General features: G+C 37.0%; 2 protein-coding genes across 2 annotated transcripts in view; one reads left to right on the top strand and one right to left on the bottom strand.

Annotated features, from left to right (window-relative positions):
* The first annotated feature begins 1,558 nt into the window (after positions 1 to 1,558).
* Positions 1,559 to 16,188, top strand: part of LOC133572840 (N-acetylglucosamine-1-phosphodiester alpha-N-acetylglucosaminidase-like) — a 49,821-nt gene continuing 35,191 nt past the window's right edge. Inside the window, exons 1-3 of the mRNA XM_061925884.2 lie at positions 1,559 to 1,751; positions 9,885 to 10,084; positions 14,712 to 14,976. Coding sequence (XP_061781868.2) covers positions 1,639 to 1,751; positions 9,885 to 10,084; positions 14,712 to 14,976 — 578 coding nt within the window. The 5' untranslated portion in view covers positions 1,559 to 1,638. The remainder of the gene's footprint in view (positions 1,752 to 9,884; positions 10,085 to 14,711; positions 14,977 to 16,188) is intronic.
* Positions 3,261 to 16,188, bottom strand: part of lrrc51 (leucine rich repeat containing 51) — a 150,375-nt gene continuing 137,447 nt past the window's right edge. The window contains exon 5 of the mRNA XM_061925886.2: positions 3,261 to 3,292. The gene's annotated coding sequence lies outside the window, so the exon portion shown is untranslated. The remainder of the gene's footprint in view (positions 3,293 to 16,188) is intronic.

Genomic DNA, 16,188 nt, shown 5'->3' with positions numbered 1-16,188 from the left:
CCTTAAATACAGTTTGTGATCTGAGGACATTATCAGTCCTTAAATACAGTTTGTGATCAGAGGACATTATCAGTCCTTAAATACAGTTTGTGATCTGAGGACACTCAGTCCTTAAATACAGTTTGTGATCAGAGGACACTTATCGGTCCTTGAATACAGTTTGTGATCTATCGGTCCTTAAATACAGTTTGTGATCAGAGGACACTATCGGTCCTTAAATACAGTTTGTGATCAGAGGACACTATCAGTCCTTAAATACAGTTTGTGATCTGAGGACACTATCGGTCCTTAAATACAGTTTGTGATCAGAGGACACTACCGGTCCTTGAATACAGTTTGTGATCTATCGGTCCTTAAATACAGTTTGTGATCAGAGGACACTATCGGTCCTTAAATACAGTTTGGGATCAGAGGACACTATCGGTCCTTAAATACAGTTTGTGATCTGAGGACACTATCGGTCCTTAAATACAGTTTGTGATCTGAGGACACTATCAGTCCTTGAATACAGTTTGTGATCAGAGGACACTATCGGTCCTTAAATACAGTTTGTGATCTGAGGACACTCAGTCCTTAAATACAGTTTGTGATCAGAGGACACTATCAGTCCTTAAATACAGTTTGTGATCTGAGGACATTATCAGTCCTTAAATACAGTTTGTGATCAGAGGACATTATCAGTCCTTAAATACAGTTTGTGATCAGAGGACACTATCAGTCCTTAAATACAGTTTGTGATCTGAGGACACTATCGGTCCTTAAATACAGTTTTTGATTAGAGGACACTATCAGTCCTTAAATACAGTTTGTGATCACTGTTAGTAATACAGTTTGTTTGTCGCCAGAGGGCGCTGTTGGTCATTGTTTCAATGTCGACCACTTCATTTCAAAAGGGGATTTTGAGCCCCACGCAAAAAAAAAAGGTTTACGATCAGATACAGAGTGAAATCCGGGCTGGTATCGGCGACAGCGGTACTTTGTGCAAATATATCTATGGGTCTGCTCAAATTGTGTATTTCAAATAACACAATATAAATATTTCAAACATGACTATAACGAGGTATGGACCATGACGTATCGAACTGTAAAAAGGAAATGAGTAAAATAAAAGCATTGTAATAAATTATTAGAATAAACATGAAAGCACTCTAATAAATTATTAGAATAAAAATGAAAGCATTGTAATAAATTATTAGAATAAAAAAAGAAGGTGAAGTGTTCGTACAACTTCCTGCTTCTGCTGAACAATGCTTCCGGTTAGGGGCGATACTGTGTAACTTTTTTTTTTTAAATAATTTCTTTCACATTTCTATTACTTTCTCTAACTTAGTTTGTGCTTTTTTTGCCTGGACAAACACATTGAAACCATTTAATTCTAATCCTAATCGTTTGTACAACGTATTTATTTACCCATCAAGTGAGGGTAAAAACACGCTTGAATAATCACACACACACAACTTCCGGTCTGTTGATTGGTTTAATATCGAGACTTTAATTTTGCTAAGCACAACCGGAAGTCGTGTCGAGTTGAAGCGCAATTAGAGGGCGACGCGTCATAAATGGAGAAACTTCTGACAGTTTTGGTCCGTCCATTCATCCGTTGTTGTTGTTTTTTTTTTACCGCTTGTCCCTTTCGGGATGGCGGGGGGTGTTGGAGCCTCACCGAACTCAAGTTGTGACTCGATGAAGTATGTATTGGCGTGTTTTCTCGTGTTCGCGTGGGCCGGGTCGTCCACCAGCGAAGCATTCAGGTAAAAAAGTGGGAGAAGCTGCGAGTTAGTTGGCTTCTCCGAGCTTTTAGGGCAACTTTTTCATTTTTGGACTTGGAGATAAATCAATCCATCCATTTTCTACCGCTTTTTCTCTTACGGGGTTTAATTAATCACTTTTTTAAAAATGTTTAGTGTTTTTTCCCCCCTCATCATTCTCTCTTTAAGGTGTTTGTGTGTCTTTGAAGAACTTGTCCATTCAAACCGGTTAGTTTACATGTCTCAGCTTCTTCTCCCCAACTAGTCATTGCCAGGAATTGCACCTTTTCTGGTATATTTTCCCCATTGAAAATGAATGGGCCATTTGCACAGGCCCATATATATATATTAAGGCTGCAGCTAACGATTATTTTTCTATCGATTAATCTATAGATTATTTTTTCGATTAATCGGTTAATCTATAGATTATTTTTTCGATTAATCTATAGATTATTTTCCCTTTTACCGATTATTTTTATTTATTTAAAATGAAGATGAAAAAATAAATGTTGGCCAGTTTTTTCAAAAGGCATGACTTTTATATACAAAAAAAAAAGTATGGCCACTCAGTCAACATTGACAACAACATGACAAAATATTCTGTAACAATGTAAACATTTAAAACTTTTAACATTTAACAAAATTAAAAGTAGCTTATTTGCTTTTTAATGTGCAAATATAAAAGTAAACATCCAGTGCAAATCTTAATATTCTGCAATAGTATAAGCATTTCTAAAGTAAAAGTATTGCTTATTTTGCTTTAAAATGTGCAAAATAAAGATAAACATCCAATACAAAAAAAGTGCAAAACAAAATATTCTGTAACAGTGTAAACATTTCAACAAAAGTAAAAGTATTGCTTATTTTGCTTAATAACACAACAATGATAGTATGATTAAAGTGAAAGTTAATTGTTGGTTTGTACATAGTATATGTAACTGTTAATGTTGTAAAAGGTATTTGCACAACTAATTAACGTTAGCGTTAAAGAGGAGCGCGTCTTTGTAAACACTGAACAGGCACGCCAAACGCGCCTCTCAGAGCGAAACAGTGTTTTAGTTTATGAATTTACAACGCAGATACAAATGACACATTCATGATTTTGTGTAATGATGACAACGTATACTCACGCGGACGATTGACTAGTTGATGGTGATGGCAAGAACGCTGTCGGGTGTTTTCTTTTCAAATGTTCCTTCATAGCCGTTGTGCTGCTATGATAGGCCATTTCCGCTCGACACAGTGTGCATACAACAACTGTCAAGTGTTTTGCTTTTTTCGCTGTGCTTATCCCACACTTGAAGGGATGTACCAATGCTGAATGTGGCTTCTGGATTTCACTCAAAAGACCAGACCGGAGTTACTTTTTCCTTTTATTTTCCTTTAGTTTGCAACAGTTTTTCCAACCAAGAAACAGCTTCTTTTTTCTTCTTTAGTCTTTTTAGCAGTCTTTAGCAGTGTTAATAGACTTTAGTTTCTTTAGCTGTCATTAGCTGTCTTTAGTAGCCTTTAGTAGCCTTTAGCTTCTTTAGTAGGTGAAAAACCTTTAAGGACAAAACACCACAAGATTAACATGCTGTAAAAAAATCAATCAATTATCAATCCCATAATTTACAACTATTAATTAGCTATCAAACTCTTAACCATTAAACAAGTGCAAGAAAATGGACACATCTTTTCCCTTTAAGTTAAAACAGATTTTAAATAAATTGTCTCAACATAAATGCACCAAGATACATATAAAATACATTTAACACCAGAAACACAATAGATAAATGCAACAGAAAACCCAATATGCAAATACATAAATACCTAACCAATTAACCACCTATTTAGATACATATTTAAAATCCATATTCAATATAAATATATTATTAATTTAGCAGTGAAACACTCAATCTTAAACGCTGTCTACTGGTAGAAAAATGCCCCTTTTTCTACGCCCTCACCAACACAGTTAAATCCAACACTTTAAATTGAGTGACTTCACCCTCCTGATGAAGCAAACTGCTCCAACATTTATCAAACTAAGCAAAGAATATCAACACTAAACAACAGTTACATAACACACTGTGTGTATTTAGTAGAGATGCGCGGATAGGCAAATATTTCATCCGCAACCGCATCAGAAAGTCGTCAACCATCCGCCATCCACCCGATGTAACGTTTGATCAGAACTGCATCCGCCCGCCATCCGCCCGGTATATCTAATATAGACGATGCAAGGCATTAGTGAGGCACCTGCCAACTACTCCGGTTTTCCCGTAATTCGTACGGTTTTCATCAACCTATTCCGGGTTACGGGTGCAGTGATAAAAAATACGGTTTTTCATTAATTTAAAAAAAAAAGGGTGAAAACTACGCGAATTGCACCTTGTGCAGACAAGATTTTTCGATCGGACACGGAGGAATTAGCCATGTAAAAGACCACGTTGGGACAAAAAAACACAAGTCTAATGCCGTTGCTAGCGATACAAGTGGAAAACTTTCAACGTTTTTCGTCGCCCAAACAGATTCTTTGGATGTGATTAAATGCCGAAGTTTTATTTACGGAGGCAATAATTGAGCATGGACTTCCAATCGCACTGGCTGATCACATGGGACAGTTAAATGTTTGTAATGCAACCTTTAAAAATCATTACGCGGTGATCGCGGTCCCAAAAATAAACTTTTCTTGCATGATAATGTCCAGAAAAATTCGCTTTATATTACTATAGAGTCCTTTTAACGAATGAGTTTGATGGTTTATCACAAACCTTAAATGAAAGAAGTCCTTTGTTCTCCTGCACCATGCATGCGCTTTGGCCTTGCCTCGTGTTTGGTGCGCAATCCTGTCGGCTGTATTTCACAGCACGACATACTGTTAAAAGTGTTTATACTATTTATGCTTTCAAGTCCAAGTTGAAGAAATCTTGTTAAATGTTGACAGCATAACTACCAAAATACAGAAGTATGTCCTTAATATTTTTGCAGTGCTATTTCTGTTGAAAAGTTCAAATGATTACATTAGAGATGTGATGTGCCACTTTTCAAGTGTCTGATGGCTTCAATTAATTTTCATTAATTTTTCATATTTTGAATTCTTTTGAAAGGCTTACAAAAAAACGACATTTGAATTGTAATTCCATGCTATTGACAGGACTATTAATTTTAATGAAGTTAGCTTACCATGTTTACAGTATGATAATTGTGATAGAAATGTGAATTTTAGGCACAGAATATTTTTTACAATTGAACAAGGCAGTAGATTATACAAGCTTGGACAGAAAGTTAATAATGACACCAATGGAATTGTTTAGTACTGTTTTACCATTTGTTTACTGTAAAAAGTGTTTATACTTTCAATTAACAAATTGAAGTCTTGTGAAAGGTTGACAGGATAACTGGCATTAACTGTCAAAATAATTTCAAACTATTGAAGTTAGCTTACAGAATAAACATGTCAATCAACCCATATGATTTTTGCTGTAATATTTTTGTTTTGAAAAGTCACTGTGACTGATAGAAAAGTGATGGTTTTAGCAACATTTTAACCTGTCTGAATGCTAATAATCATTTTGCGTCGGGGGGCGAAGCCCTGAACCCTCCACCAGGACTTTGTCCTGGACCTACCGGGGCCTGCGGCCCTTGGACCCTGGCTACTAGGTTTTTCTGATTTCAAAAGTTGGCAGGTATGGTGAGGTTATAAAGCTTTTGCCTGTTAAAGAAAGGAGACTGATCCAATGCAGTACAGTCTTTCGCGTGCCACGCTGTCACGACCCAGACGCACACCAGTGCGCAATCATATGGGAGCCGCGCTGAGCGCACTGCGCGCGGAGTGACCCCTGTTACGCGCCCCCGGCAACAGGGGTGGCGGGCAGGTAAGCTGCGCGGGCGGAGCGCGCGGAGTGACCCATGTTACGAGCCCCCGGCCACGGGGGTGGCGGGCAGGTAAGCTGCTTACCTGCTGCGCGTGACGCCGGCCGCGGCGAAGGCGGACGAGGCGGGGTATCGGTGCGGTGGGCGCGGTAGTGACCCTGGACGTGCGTCGGGCCCTTCTCGCGGATCGCCTCAGCTACGGCTCCCGGTGGGGCCCTCTCGGGGGAAGGGGCCTCGGTCCCGCACCCCGGCGAGGCGTCCCTTCTCCGCTCCGTAAAAGTGTCCATCTCTTTTCTTTTTTTTTCTTCTGTTGTGGCATATGCTGCAGGTGCCTGCTCGTTTTTCGTATGTGGGTAACAACATTTAACTATGTATATATATTTACCAATTGGTTTAACTGCCACCCGCAAAAAAAATAAAAAAAAAAAAAAAAAAAATCTAATTGATCCGCCCGACCCAACCCGCACGCGGATAAAATCTTATTTTTTTAAATTTCATCCGCCCGATCCGCGGATAATCCGCGGACTCCGCGGTTGTGCCCGCAAACCGCGCATCTCTAGTATTTAGCCTCCAGACTAAGCACGCTACATGCATCTCACCAGCGCAACAGGTGCGCCACACCCACGAAGAGAAATATTAAATCTTACATACTTTTGTCACAACTCTGTGTTATCTGTAATGAACTAAACCTTTTTCCACTCTGCGCTGGCGTCTTTTGTACTCCTTGATTTGACACAGCGGTCTAATTACCGGGCTCGCGCACCAGCAGATGAGACGGGAGTGCGCCGCGTTATACCTGCGCGCGAACGTAAACTGATCGGCTCTGATTTTATAAGCCGACTGGCCGAAATAATGCCGAATTATATACATTTGTTTATTGAAATACTCCCACACTTTTGACGACTTTTGGCGTGCTTTTTTCCCCTCGCTCGCACCGCTCGCATCGTCTGCTTTGCGCTCCGCCATGACGGCAGTGTGACGTAAATATGCGACGCGTCGAAGCATAAAAACGACGTCGACGTATTTACGTAACCGATGACGTCGACTACGTCGACGCGTCGTTTCAGCCTTAATATATATAGCACTTTGGGAGCAACTTGAGGGTTCCAGGTTCGATCCCCGCCTCCGCCGTCCTAGTCACTGCCGTTGTGTCCTTGGGCAAGACACTTATTTACCCACCTGCTCCCAGTGCCACCCACACTGCTTTCAATTGAACTCAGATATTGGCTTTCACTATGTAAAAGCGCTTTGAGTCACTAGAGAAAAGTGCTATATAAATATAATTCACTTCACTTCCCACGTTTCTTAACGAGTTGGAACAGTTTTCAAGTGCTAGCATTAGCGTGCTAACATTTTTTGTTAATTTTGCAATTGTTTACCCTAGATTCATATGACTTGGTATGTGACACATGCTAACTGTTAACATGCTCATTTTTATTTATTTTTTAGCTCATTTTGCAACCATTTAACCCATAGTCATATACCGTGGTATGTGACACGTTAACTGTTAAAATGCTAACTTTTGAGCTTATTTTGCTACCGCTTATCGCGTAGTTTTATAACTTGGTGTGCGATATGTTAACTGTTAGCATGCTAAAACATTTTTGGCTCATTTTGCAACCGTTTATCCAAGTTATATAACTTTATATGCAACATATGCTAAGTGTTAACGTGCTAATGTTAGCATCTTAACATTAGCATGCTAACTTTTTATTATCTCATTTTGCAACCATTTAACCCAGAGTTATATAACTCTGTATGTGACACATGCTAAGTATTAGCATGCTAACATTAGCGTGCTGACATTAGCATGCTAACATTTTTAGTTAATTTTGCAATTATTTACCCTTGATTCATATGACTTGGTATGTGACACATGCTAACTGTTAACATGCTATTGTTAGCATGTTAACAGTTAGCATGCTATTGTTAGCATGTTAACAGTTAGCATGCTAGCTCTTTTTTTTTGCTCATTTTGCAACCATTTAACCCGTAGTCATATACCTTGGTATGTGACACGTTAACTGTTAAAATGCTAACTTTTGAGCTTATTTTGCTACCGCTTATCGCGTAGTTTTATAACTTGGTGTGCGATATGTTAACTGTTAGCATGTTAACATTAGCATGCTAAAACATTTTTGGCTCATTTTGCAACCGTTTACCCAAGTTATATAACTTTATATGCAACATATGCTAAGTGTTAACGTGCTAATGTTAGCATCTTAACATTAGCATGCTAACTTTTTATTATCTCATTTTGCAACCATTTAACCCAGAGTTATATAACTCTGTATGTGACACATGCTAACTATTAGCATGCTAACATTAGCGTGCTGACATTAGCATGCTAACATTTTTAGTTAATTTTGCAATTGTTTACCCTTGATTCATATGACTTGGTATGTGACACATGCTAACTGTTAACATGCTATTGTTAGCATGTTAACAGTTAGCATGCTAACTTTTTTTGTTGTTGCTCATTTTGCAACCATTTAACCTATAGTCATATACCGTGGTATGTGACACGTTAACTGTTAGCATGCTAACTTTTGAGCTCATTTTGCTACCGCTTACCCCATAGTTTTATAACTTGGTGTGGGATATATGTTAACTGTTAGCATGTTAACGTTAGCATGCTAAAACATTTAGCTAATTTTACAACCGTTTACCCAAGCTATATAACTTTATATGCAACATATGCTAAGTGTTAACGTGCTAATGTTAGCATCTTAACATTAGCATGCTAACTTTTTATTATCTCATTTTGCAACCATTTAACCCAGAGTTATATAACTCTGTATGTGACACATGCTAACTATTAGCATGCTAATATTAGCGTGCTGACATTAGCATGCTAACATTTTTAGTTAATTTTGCAATTCTTTACCCTTGATTCATATGACTTGGTATGTGACACATGCTAACTGTTAACATGCTATTGTTAGCATGTTAACAGTTAGCATGCTATTGTTAGCATGTTAACAGTTAGCATGCTAGCTTTTTTTTTTTGCTCATTTTGCAACCATTTAACCCGTAGTCATATACCTTGGTATGTGACACGTTAACTGTTAAAATACTAACTTTTGAGCTTATTTTGCTACCGCTTATCGCGTAGTTTTATAACTTGGTGTGCGATATGTTAACTGTTAGCATGTTAGGGTTAGCATGCTAAAACATTTAGCTAATTTTACAACCGTTTACCCAAGCTATATAACTTTATATGCAACGTATGCTAAGTGTTAATGTGCTAATGTTAGCATCTTAACATTAGCATGCTAACGTTTTATTATCTCATTTTGCAACTGTTTACCCCAGAGTCACATAATTTGGTACGTGCCTCATGATAATTTTTTTTAAGCTCATTTTGCTACCGCTTACCCCATAGTTTTATAACTTGGTGTGCGATATATCTTAACTGTTAGCATGGTTAACGTTAGCATGCTAAAAAAAATTTTCGCTCATTTTACAACCGTTTACCCAAGTTATATAACTTTATATGCAACATATGCTAAGTGTGAACGTGCTAATGTTAGCATTTTAACATTAGCATGCTAACTTTTTATTTTCTCATTTTGCAACTGTTTACCCCAGAGTCACGTCATTTGGTACGTGCCTCATGATAAAAAATGTTTAGCTCATTTTGCAACCGTTTACCCGAGAGTCATTTAACTTGGTATGTGACACATGTTAACTGTTAGCATGCTAACTGTTTTAGCTCATTTTGCAACCATTTAACCCAGAGTTATATAACTCTGTATGTGACACATGCTAGCTATTAGCATGCTAATATTAGCGTGTTAACATTAGCATGCTGACATTAGCGTGCTAACATTTTTAGCTAATTTTGCAATTGTTGACCCGAGATTCATATGACTTGGTATGTGGCACATGCTAACTGTTAACATGCTAATGTTAGCATCCTAACATTTGCATGCTAACTGTTTTTTTAAGCTCATTTTGCAACCGTTTACCCCGGAGTCGTATAACTTTATATGCTAAGTGTTAACATGCTAGGAGTTTCTCTACCTTGTATATTTGAGGAGTCTGCAAAAGACCTCGGCTTCTGATTGGCTCTGCCTATTCCCCGTGCGTGGTTCTCCTAACCAATCAGACGGAGCCGTGGGCGGGACAATGCTGGAGATTTAAAAAATGTTTGGTGATAGTTACATTGAAAATAGTGATAAAATAGGTCAGTATTATTGTTCATTGTCGATATCCCACACCGATACATTCCAGCTATACTCCTAACATGTTTGTAATAATAGTTGTGTGTTTCAGAGGGTGTGGGCTGACAGATGTGCTGGCGGCCTACTCGCAGGGTCACGGCCCTCAGCACTCCCATCGCTACGTCAGAGACTGTCAGCCCGTCGTCCACGGCAACACCACGCATGAGACCTGGACCTCCAACAAGGACCCTTTGCTGCCCGTGGCCGAGTCCTACGTGTTTGTGTCACGTCTGCAGAACAGAGTAGTGAGCGGTAAGACCACATGTGGGGCCTGGCTATTTACTGGATCATTCTGGCTATTTACTGGATCATTGTGGCTATTTACTGGATCATTGTGGCTATTTACTGGATCATTCTGGCTATTTACTGGATCATTGTGGCTATTTACTGGATCATTGTGGCTATTTACTGGATCATTCTGGCTATTTACTGGATCATTGTGGCTATTAACTGGATCATTGTGGCTATTTACTGGATCATTGTGGCTATTTACTGGATCATTGTGGCCATTTACTGGATCATTGTGGCCATTTACTGGATCATTCTGGCTATTTACTGGATCATTGTGGCTATTTACTGGATCATTGTGGCTATTTACTGGATCATTCTGACTATTTACTGGATCATTGTGGCTATTAACTGGATCATTGTGGCTATTTACTGGATCATTGTGGCCATTTACTGGATCATTCTGACTATTTACTGGATCATTGTGGCCATTTACTGGATCATTGTGGCTATTTACTGGATCATTCTGACTATTTACTGGATCATTGTGGCCATTTACTGGATCATTCTGACTATTTACTGGATCATTCTGGCCATTTACTGGATCATTCTGACTATTTACTGGATCATTGTGGCCATTTACTGGATCATTCTGACTATTTACTGGATCATTGTGGCTATTTACTGGATCATTGTGTCTATTTACTGGATCATTGTGGCTATTTACTGGGTCATTGTGGCTATTTACTGGATCATTGTGGCTATTTACTGGATCATTGTGGCTATTTACTGGGTCATTGTGGCTATTTACTGGATCATTGTGGCCATTTACTGGATCATTGTGGCTATTTACTGGATCATTCTGGCTATTTACTGGATCATTCTGGCTATTTACTGGATCATTGTGGCTATTTACTGGATCATTGTGGCTATTTACTGGGTCATTGTGGCCATTTACTGGATCATTGTGGCTATTTACTGGATCATTGTGGCTATTTACTGGATCATTGTGGCTATTTACTGGATCATTGTGGCCATTTACTGGATCATTCTGACTATTTACTGGATCATTGTGGCTATTTACTGGATCATTGTGGCTATTTACTGGATCTTTGTGGCCATTTACTGGATCATTGTGGCCATTTACTGGATCATTGTGGCTATTTACTGGATCATTCTGACTATTTACTGGATCATTGTGCCCATTTACTGGATCATTGTGGCTATTTACTGGATCATTGTGGCTATTTACTGGATCATTCTGACTATTTACTGGATCATTGTGGCTATTTACTGGATCATTGTGGCCATTTACTGGATCATTGTGGATCATTCTGACTATTTACTGGATCATTGTGGCCATTTACTGGATCATTGTGGCTATTTACTGGATCATTCTGACTATTTACTGGATCATTGTGGCTATTTACTGGATCATTGTGGCTATTTACTGGATCATTGTGGCCATTTACTGGATCATTGTGTCTATTTACTGGATCATTGTGGCTATTTACTGGATCATTGTGGCTATTTACTGGATCATTGTGGCTATTTACTAGATCATTGTGGCTATTTACTGGATCATTGTGGCCATTTACTGGATCATTGTGGCTATTTACTGGATCATTCTGACTATTTACTGGATCATTGTGGCTATTTACTGGATCATCGTGGCCATTTACTGGATCATTGTGGCTATTTACTGGATCATTGTGGCTATTTACTGGATCATTGTGGCCATTTACTGGATCATTGTGGCTATTTACTGGATCATTCTGACTATTTACTGGATCATTGTGGCTATTTACTGGATCATTCTGACTATTTACTGGATCATTGTGTCTATTTACTGGATCATTGTGGCTATTTACTGGATCATTGTGGCTATTTACTGGATCATTGTGGCTATTTACTGGATCATTGTGTCTATTTACTGGATCATTGTGGCTATTTACTGGATCATTGTGGCTATTTACTGGATCATTGTGGCTATTTACTGGATCATTGTGGCTATTTACTGGATCATTGTGGCTATTTACTGGATCATTGTGGCTATTTACTGGATCATTGTGGCTATTTACTGGATCGCTGTGGCTATTTATTGGATATTTAATGGCTGTTTAATTGTTATTCATTTGACATTTTGTGTCTATTTGATTATTATTATTAATAATTTATAGCGGTGTAATGAATGACTATTCATTGATATTTATTGGCTATTTAATTAATTTAGTTAAATAGTTATTTATGGGATAGGTTTCAAATATTTGTGTCAATTTAATTATTATTAATTGGCTTTTTATGGCTATTTATTGGATATTTATGGGTATTATTTGGATACGTAATGGATGTTTATTTTTTATTCATTGGCTATGTAATAACTTTTGATTGGATACTTAATGGCTGTTAAATGGTTATTTATTTGGTATTAATGTCAATACAATTTTTAATAATTGGCATTTTATGGTTATTTGATATTTGGCAATTAAATTTTTAATTGGCATTTTATGGTTATTTATTTTATAATTATGTCAATTTAAATATTAACAATTGGCTTTTTATGGCTATCATTGTGGCTATTTACTGGATCACTGTGGCTATTTATTGGATATTTAATGGCTGTTTAATTGTTATTCATTTGACATTTTGTGTCTATTTGATTATTATTATTATTAATAATTTATAGCTGTGTAATAAATGACTATTCATTGATATTTATTGGATATTTAATTAATTTAGTTAAATAGTTATTTATGGGATAGGTTTCAAATATTTGTGTCAATTTAATTATTATTAATTGGCTTTTTATGGCTATTTATTGGATATTTATGGGTATTATTTGGATACGTGATCGATGTTTATTTTTTATTCATTGGCTATGTAATAACTTTTGATTGGATGGCTGTTAAATGGTTATTTATTTGGTATTAATGTCAATACAATTTTTAATAATTGGCATTTTATGGTTATTTATTTGATATTTGGCAATTACATTTTTAATTGGCATTTTATGGTTATTTATTTTATAATGATGTCAATTTAAATATTAACAATTGGCTTTTTATGGCTATTTATTGGATATTTATGACTATTATTTGGATACTTAATGGATGTTTTATTTGTATTCATTGGCTATGTAATAACTATTTATTGGATATTTATTGGCTGTTAAATGGGTATTTATGTCAATACAATTTTTAATAATTGGCATTTTATGGTTATTTATTTGATATTTGTCAATGTAATTATTTATTGGCATTTTATGGTTATTTATTTTATATTTATGTCAATTTAAATATTAACAATTGGCTTTTTTATTCCTATTTATGGCTATTATTTGGATACTTAATGGACTGTGTTTTTTTTAAAATAAATTTTGATTTCTATTTACTGTTTTAATTGGTTTTACCCTTTAAAATCGTTTTTAATCTTTTTTATTTTTATATCGTTTTTATATTGGTTTTATATTTATTTATTTTTTGTTTTTATTCAGTCATTGGTGAAGCATAATATTGTTTTTAATATTGTTTTTAACATGGCTGTGCAGCACTTTGGAAACATTCTTGTTGTTGTTTAAATGTGTTATATAAATAAATTGGATTGGATTGGATGTTTAATTTTTATTAATTAGCTATGTAATAACTACTGGATATTTATTGGCTGTTAAATAGTTTATATTTGGTATTTATGTCAATAGCATTTTTAATAATTGGCATTTTATGGTTATTTATTTGATATTTGTCAATTTAATTATTTATTGGCATTTTATGGTTGGTTATTTCATAATTATGTCAATTAAAATATTAACAATTGGCTTTTTATTGCTATTTATTGGATATTTATGGCTATTATTTGGATACTTAATGGATGTTTAATTTTTATTAATTAGCTATGTAATAACTATTGGATATTCAATGGCTGTTAAATTGGTATTTGTTTGATATTTATGTCAAATTAATAATGAATAATTGGCATTTCATGGTTATTTATTTGATATTTGCTATTTATTGTATATTTATGGCTATTATTTGAATCTTTAATGAGTGTTCAAGTTTTATTTATAGGCTATGTAATAACTTTAAGGCTATTTAATGGTTACGTCATTATCATTTATGAATATTTATTAAATATTCAATATTTATTCATCTTATTTATGGCTACTTATCACATAGTTTAAGGGCTGTTTATTTGATATTAATGGTTTGTTATTTTTTCATTATTGGCTATGTGATGACTATTTATTGATTATTTCATTATTATTCATTGGTTTTAATGGCTATTTTTATTATTATTCATGGTTATGTAATCACCCCTGAAGGTTATTCATGGCTATTTAGTACAAACGCTAGTTATAACACAGCAAGTAGAGTTAGAATTTGTTTTTATTTTTTAGAACTCATCATTTTATTTCTAATATTGAATAATTTTAAGTTATTTTTATGTTCAACGTGCAACTTAGAAAAAATAAAGTTCCTTTTTTTAAATATTTTTTTTTACATTTTAAAGTAGTTTTGACGTTTTAAAGTCGTCTGGAGAAGACATCGAACCAGTTTGCAATAATTCATTGATTGTTGTTGGTTTTGTTTCCGTTTCTGTGTGTGTGCGTGTGTGTGCGTGTGTGTGTGTGTGTGTGTGTGTGTGTGTGTGTCAGGTCACTTCACCGTGGTCAACGACCCGCTCAGGACCGTGACGGTGCTGGAGCCCGGCGGTCCAGGCGGCTGCGACCTTCGCAAGTTTGCCTCGGTGGAGGAAAGTGCGCAGGCGGGCGGGTGTTTGTACGCTCTGAACGCCGGTTTCTTCGACCCCACGGGCGAGTGTCTGGGTAACGTGGTGAGCGACGGCCGGCTGGTGAAGAACAGCGGCGGCGTGCAGAACGCCCAGTTTGGCATCAGGAGGGACGGCACTCTGGTGTTTGGGTGAGAGACATTCATTTCCTGTAAGAAGTGCTTATTGAATAGAATACTTTCCTTCTCTGCCTGGAGGAATCATTGATTTATTGGTAGATCGAAAGGCATGACGACTTTTAACGAGGGCCATTTATTCATGTTTGTTTATAAACAAATAAAATTTGCCCGGCCACTTGTGCATATTTGCTGCTGCCATTTCGGCGCCGCCTCGTACATCAACTCACCACGAGGGGTTAAGCGGCGAAGGTGTGCCTGTGTGTGGCGGTCCCTCGGCGCACGTACAGGTAAAAGCCAGTAAATTAGAATATTTTGAAAAACTTGATTTATTTCAGTAATTGCATTCAAAAGGTGTAACTTGTACATTATATTTATTCATTGCACACAGACTGATGCATTCAAATGTTTATTTCATTTCATTTTGATGATTTGAAGTGGCAACAAATGAAAATCCAAAATTCCGTGTGTCACAAAATTAGAATATTACTTAAGGCTAATACAAAAAAGGGATTTTTAGAAATGTTGGCCAACTGAAAAGTATGAAAATGAAAAATATGAGCATGTACAATACTCAATACTTGGTTGGAGCTCCTTTTGCCTCAATTACTGCGTTAATGCGGCGTGGCATGGAGTCGATGAGTTTCTGGCACTGCTCAGGTGTTATGAGAGCCCAGGTTGCTCTGATAGTGGCCTTCAACTCTTCTGCGTTTTTGGGTCTGGCATTCTGCATCTTCCTTTTCACAATACCCCACAGATTTTCTATGGGGCTAAGGTCAGGGGAGTTGGCGGGCCAATTTAGAACAGAAATACCATGGTCTGTAGACCAGGCACGGGTAGATTTTGCGCTGTGTGCAGGCGCCAAGTCCTGTTGGAACTTGAAATCTCCATCTCCATAGAGCAGGTCAGCAGCAGGAAGCATGAAGTGCTCTAAAACTTGCTGGTAGACGGCTGCGTTGACCCTGGATCTCAGGAAACAGAGTGGACCGACACCAGCAGATGACATGGCACCCCAAACCATCACCCAACCATGCAAATTTTGCATTTCCTTTGGAAATCGAGGTCCCAGAGTCTGGAGGAAGACAGGAGAGGCACAGGATCCACGTTGCCTGAAGTCTAGTGTAAAGTTTCCACCATCAGTGATGGTTTGGGGTGCCATGTCATCTGCTGGTGTCGGTCCACTCTGTTTCCTGAGATCCAGGGTCAACGCAGCCGTCTACCAGCAAG

The sequence above is a fragment of the Nerophis lumbriciformis genome, linkage group LG30, assembly GCF_033978685.3.
Source record: "Nerophis lumbriciformis linkage group LG30, RoL_Nlum_v2.1, whole genome shotgun sequence".
Taxonomy (NCBI): domain Eukaryota; kingdom Metazoa; phylum Chordata; class Actinopteri; order Syngnathiformes; family Syngnathidae; genus Nerophis; species Nerophis lumbriciformis.
This window is presented reverse-complemented; position numbering and strand designations above follow the sequence as displayed.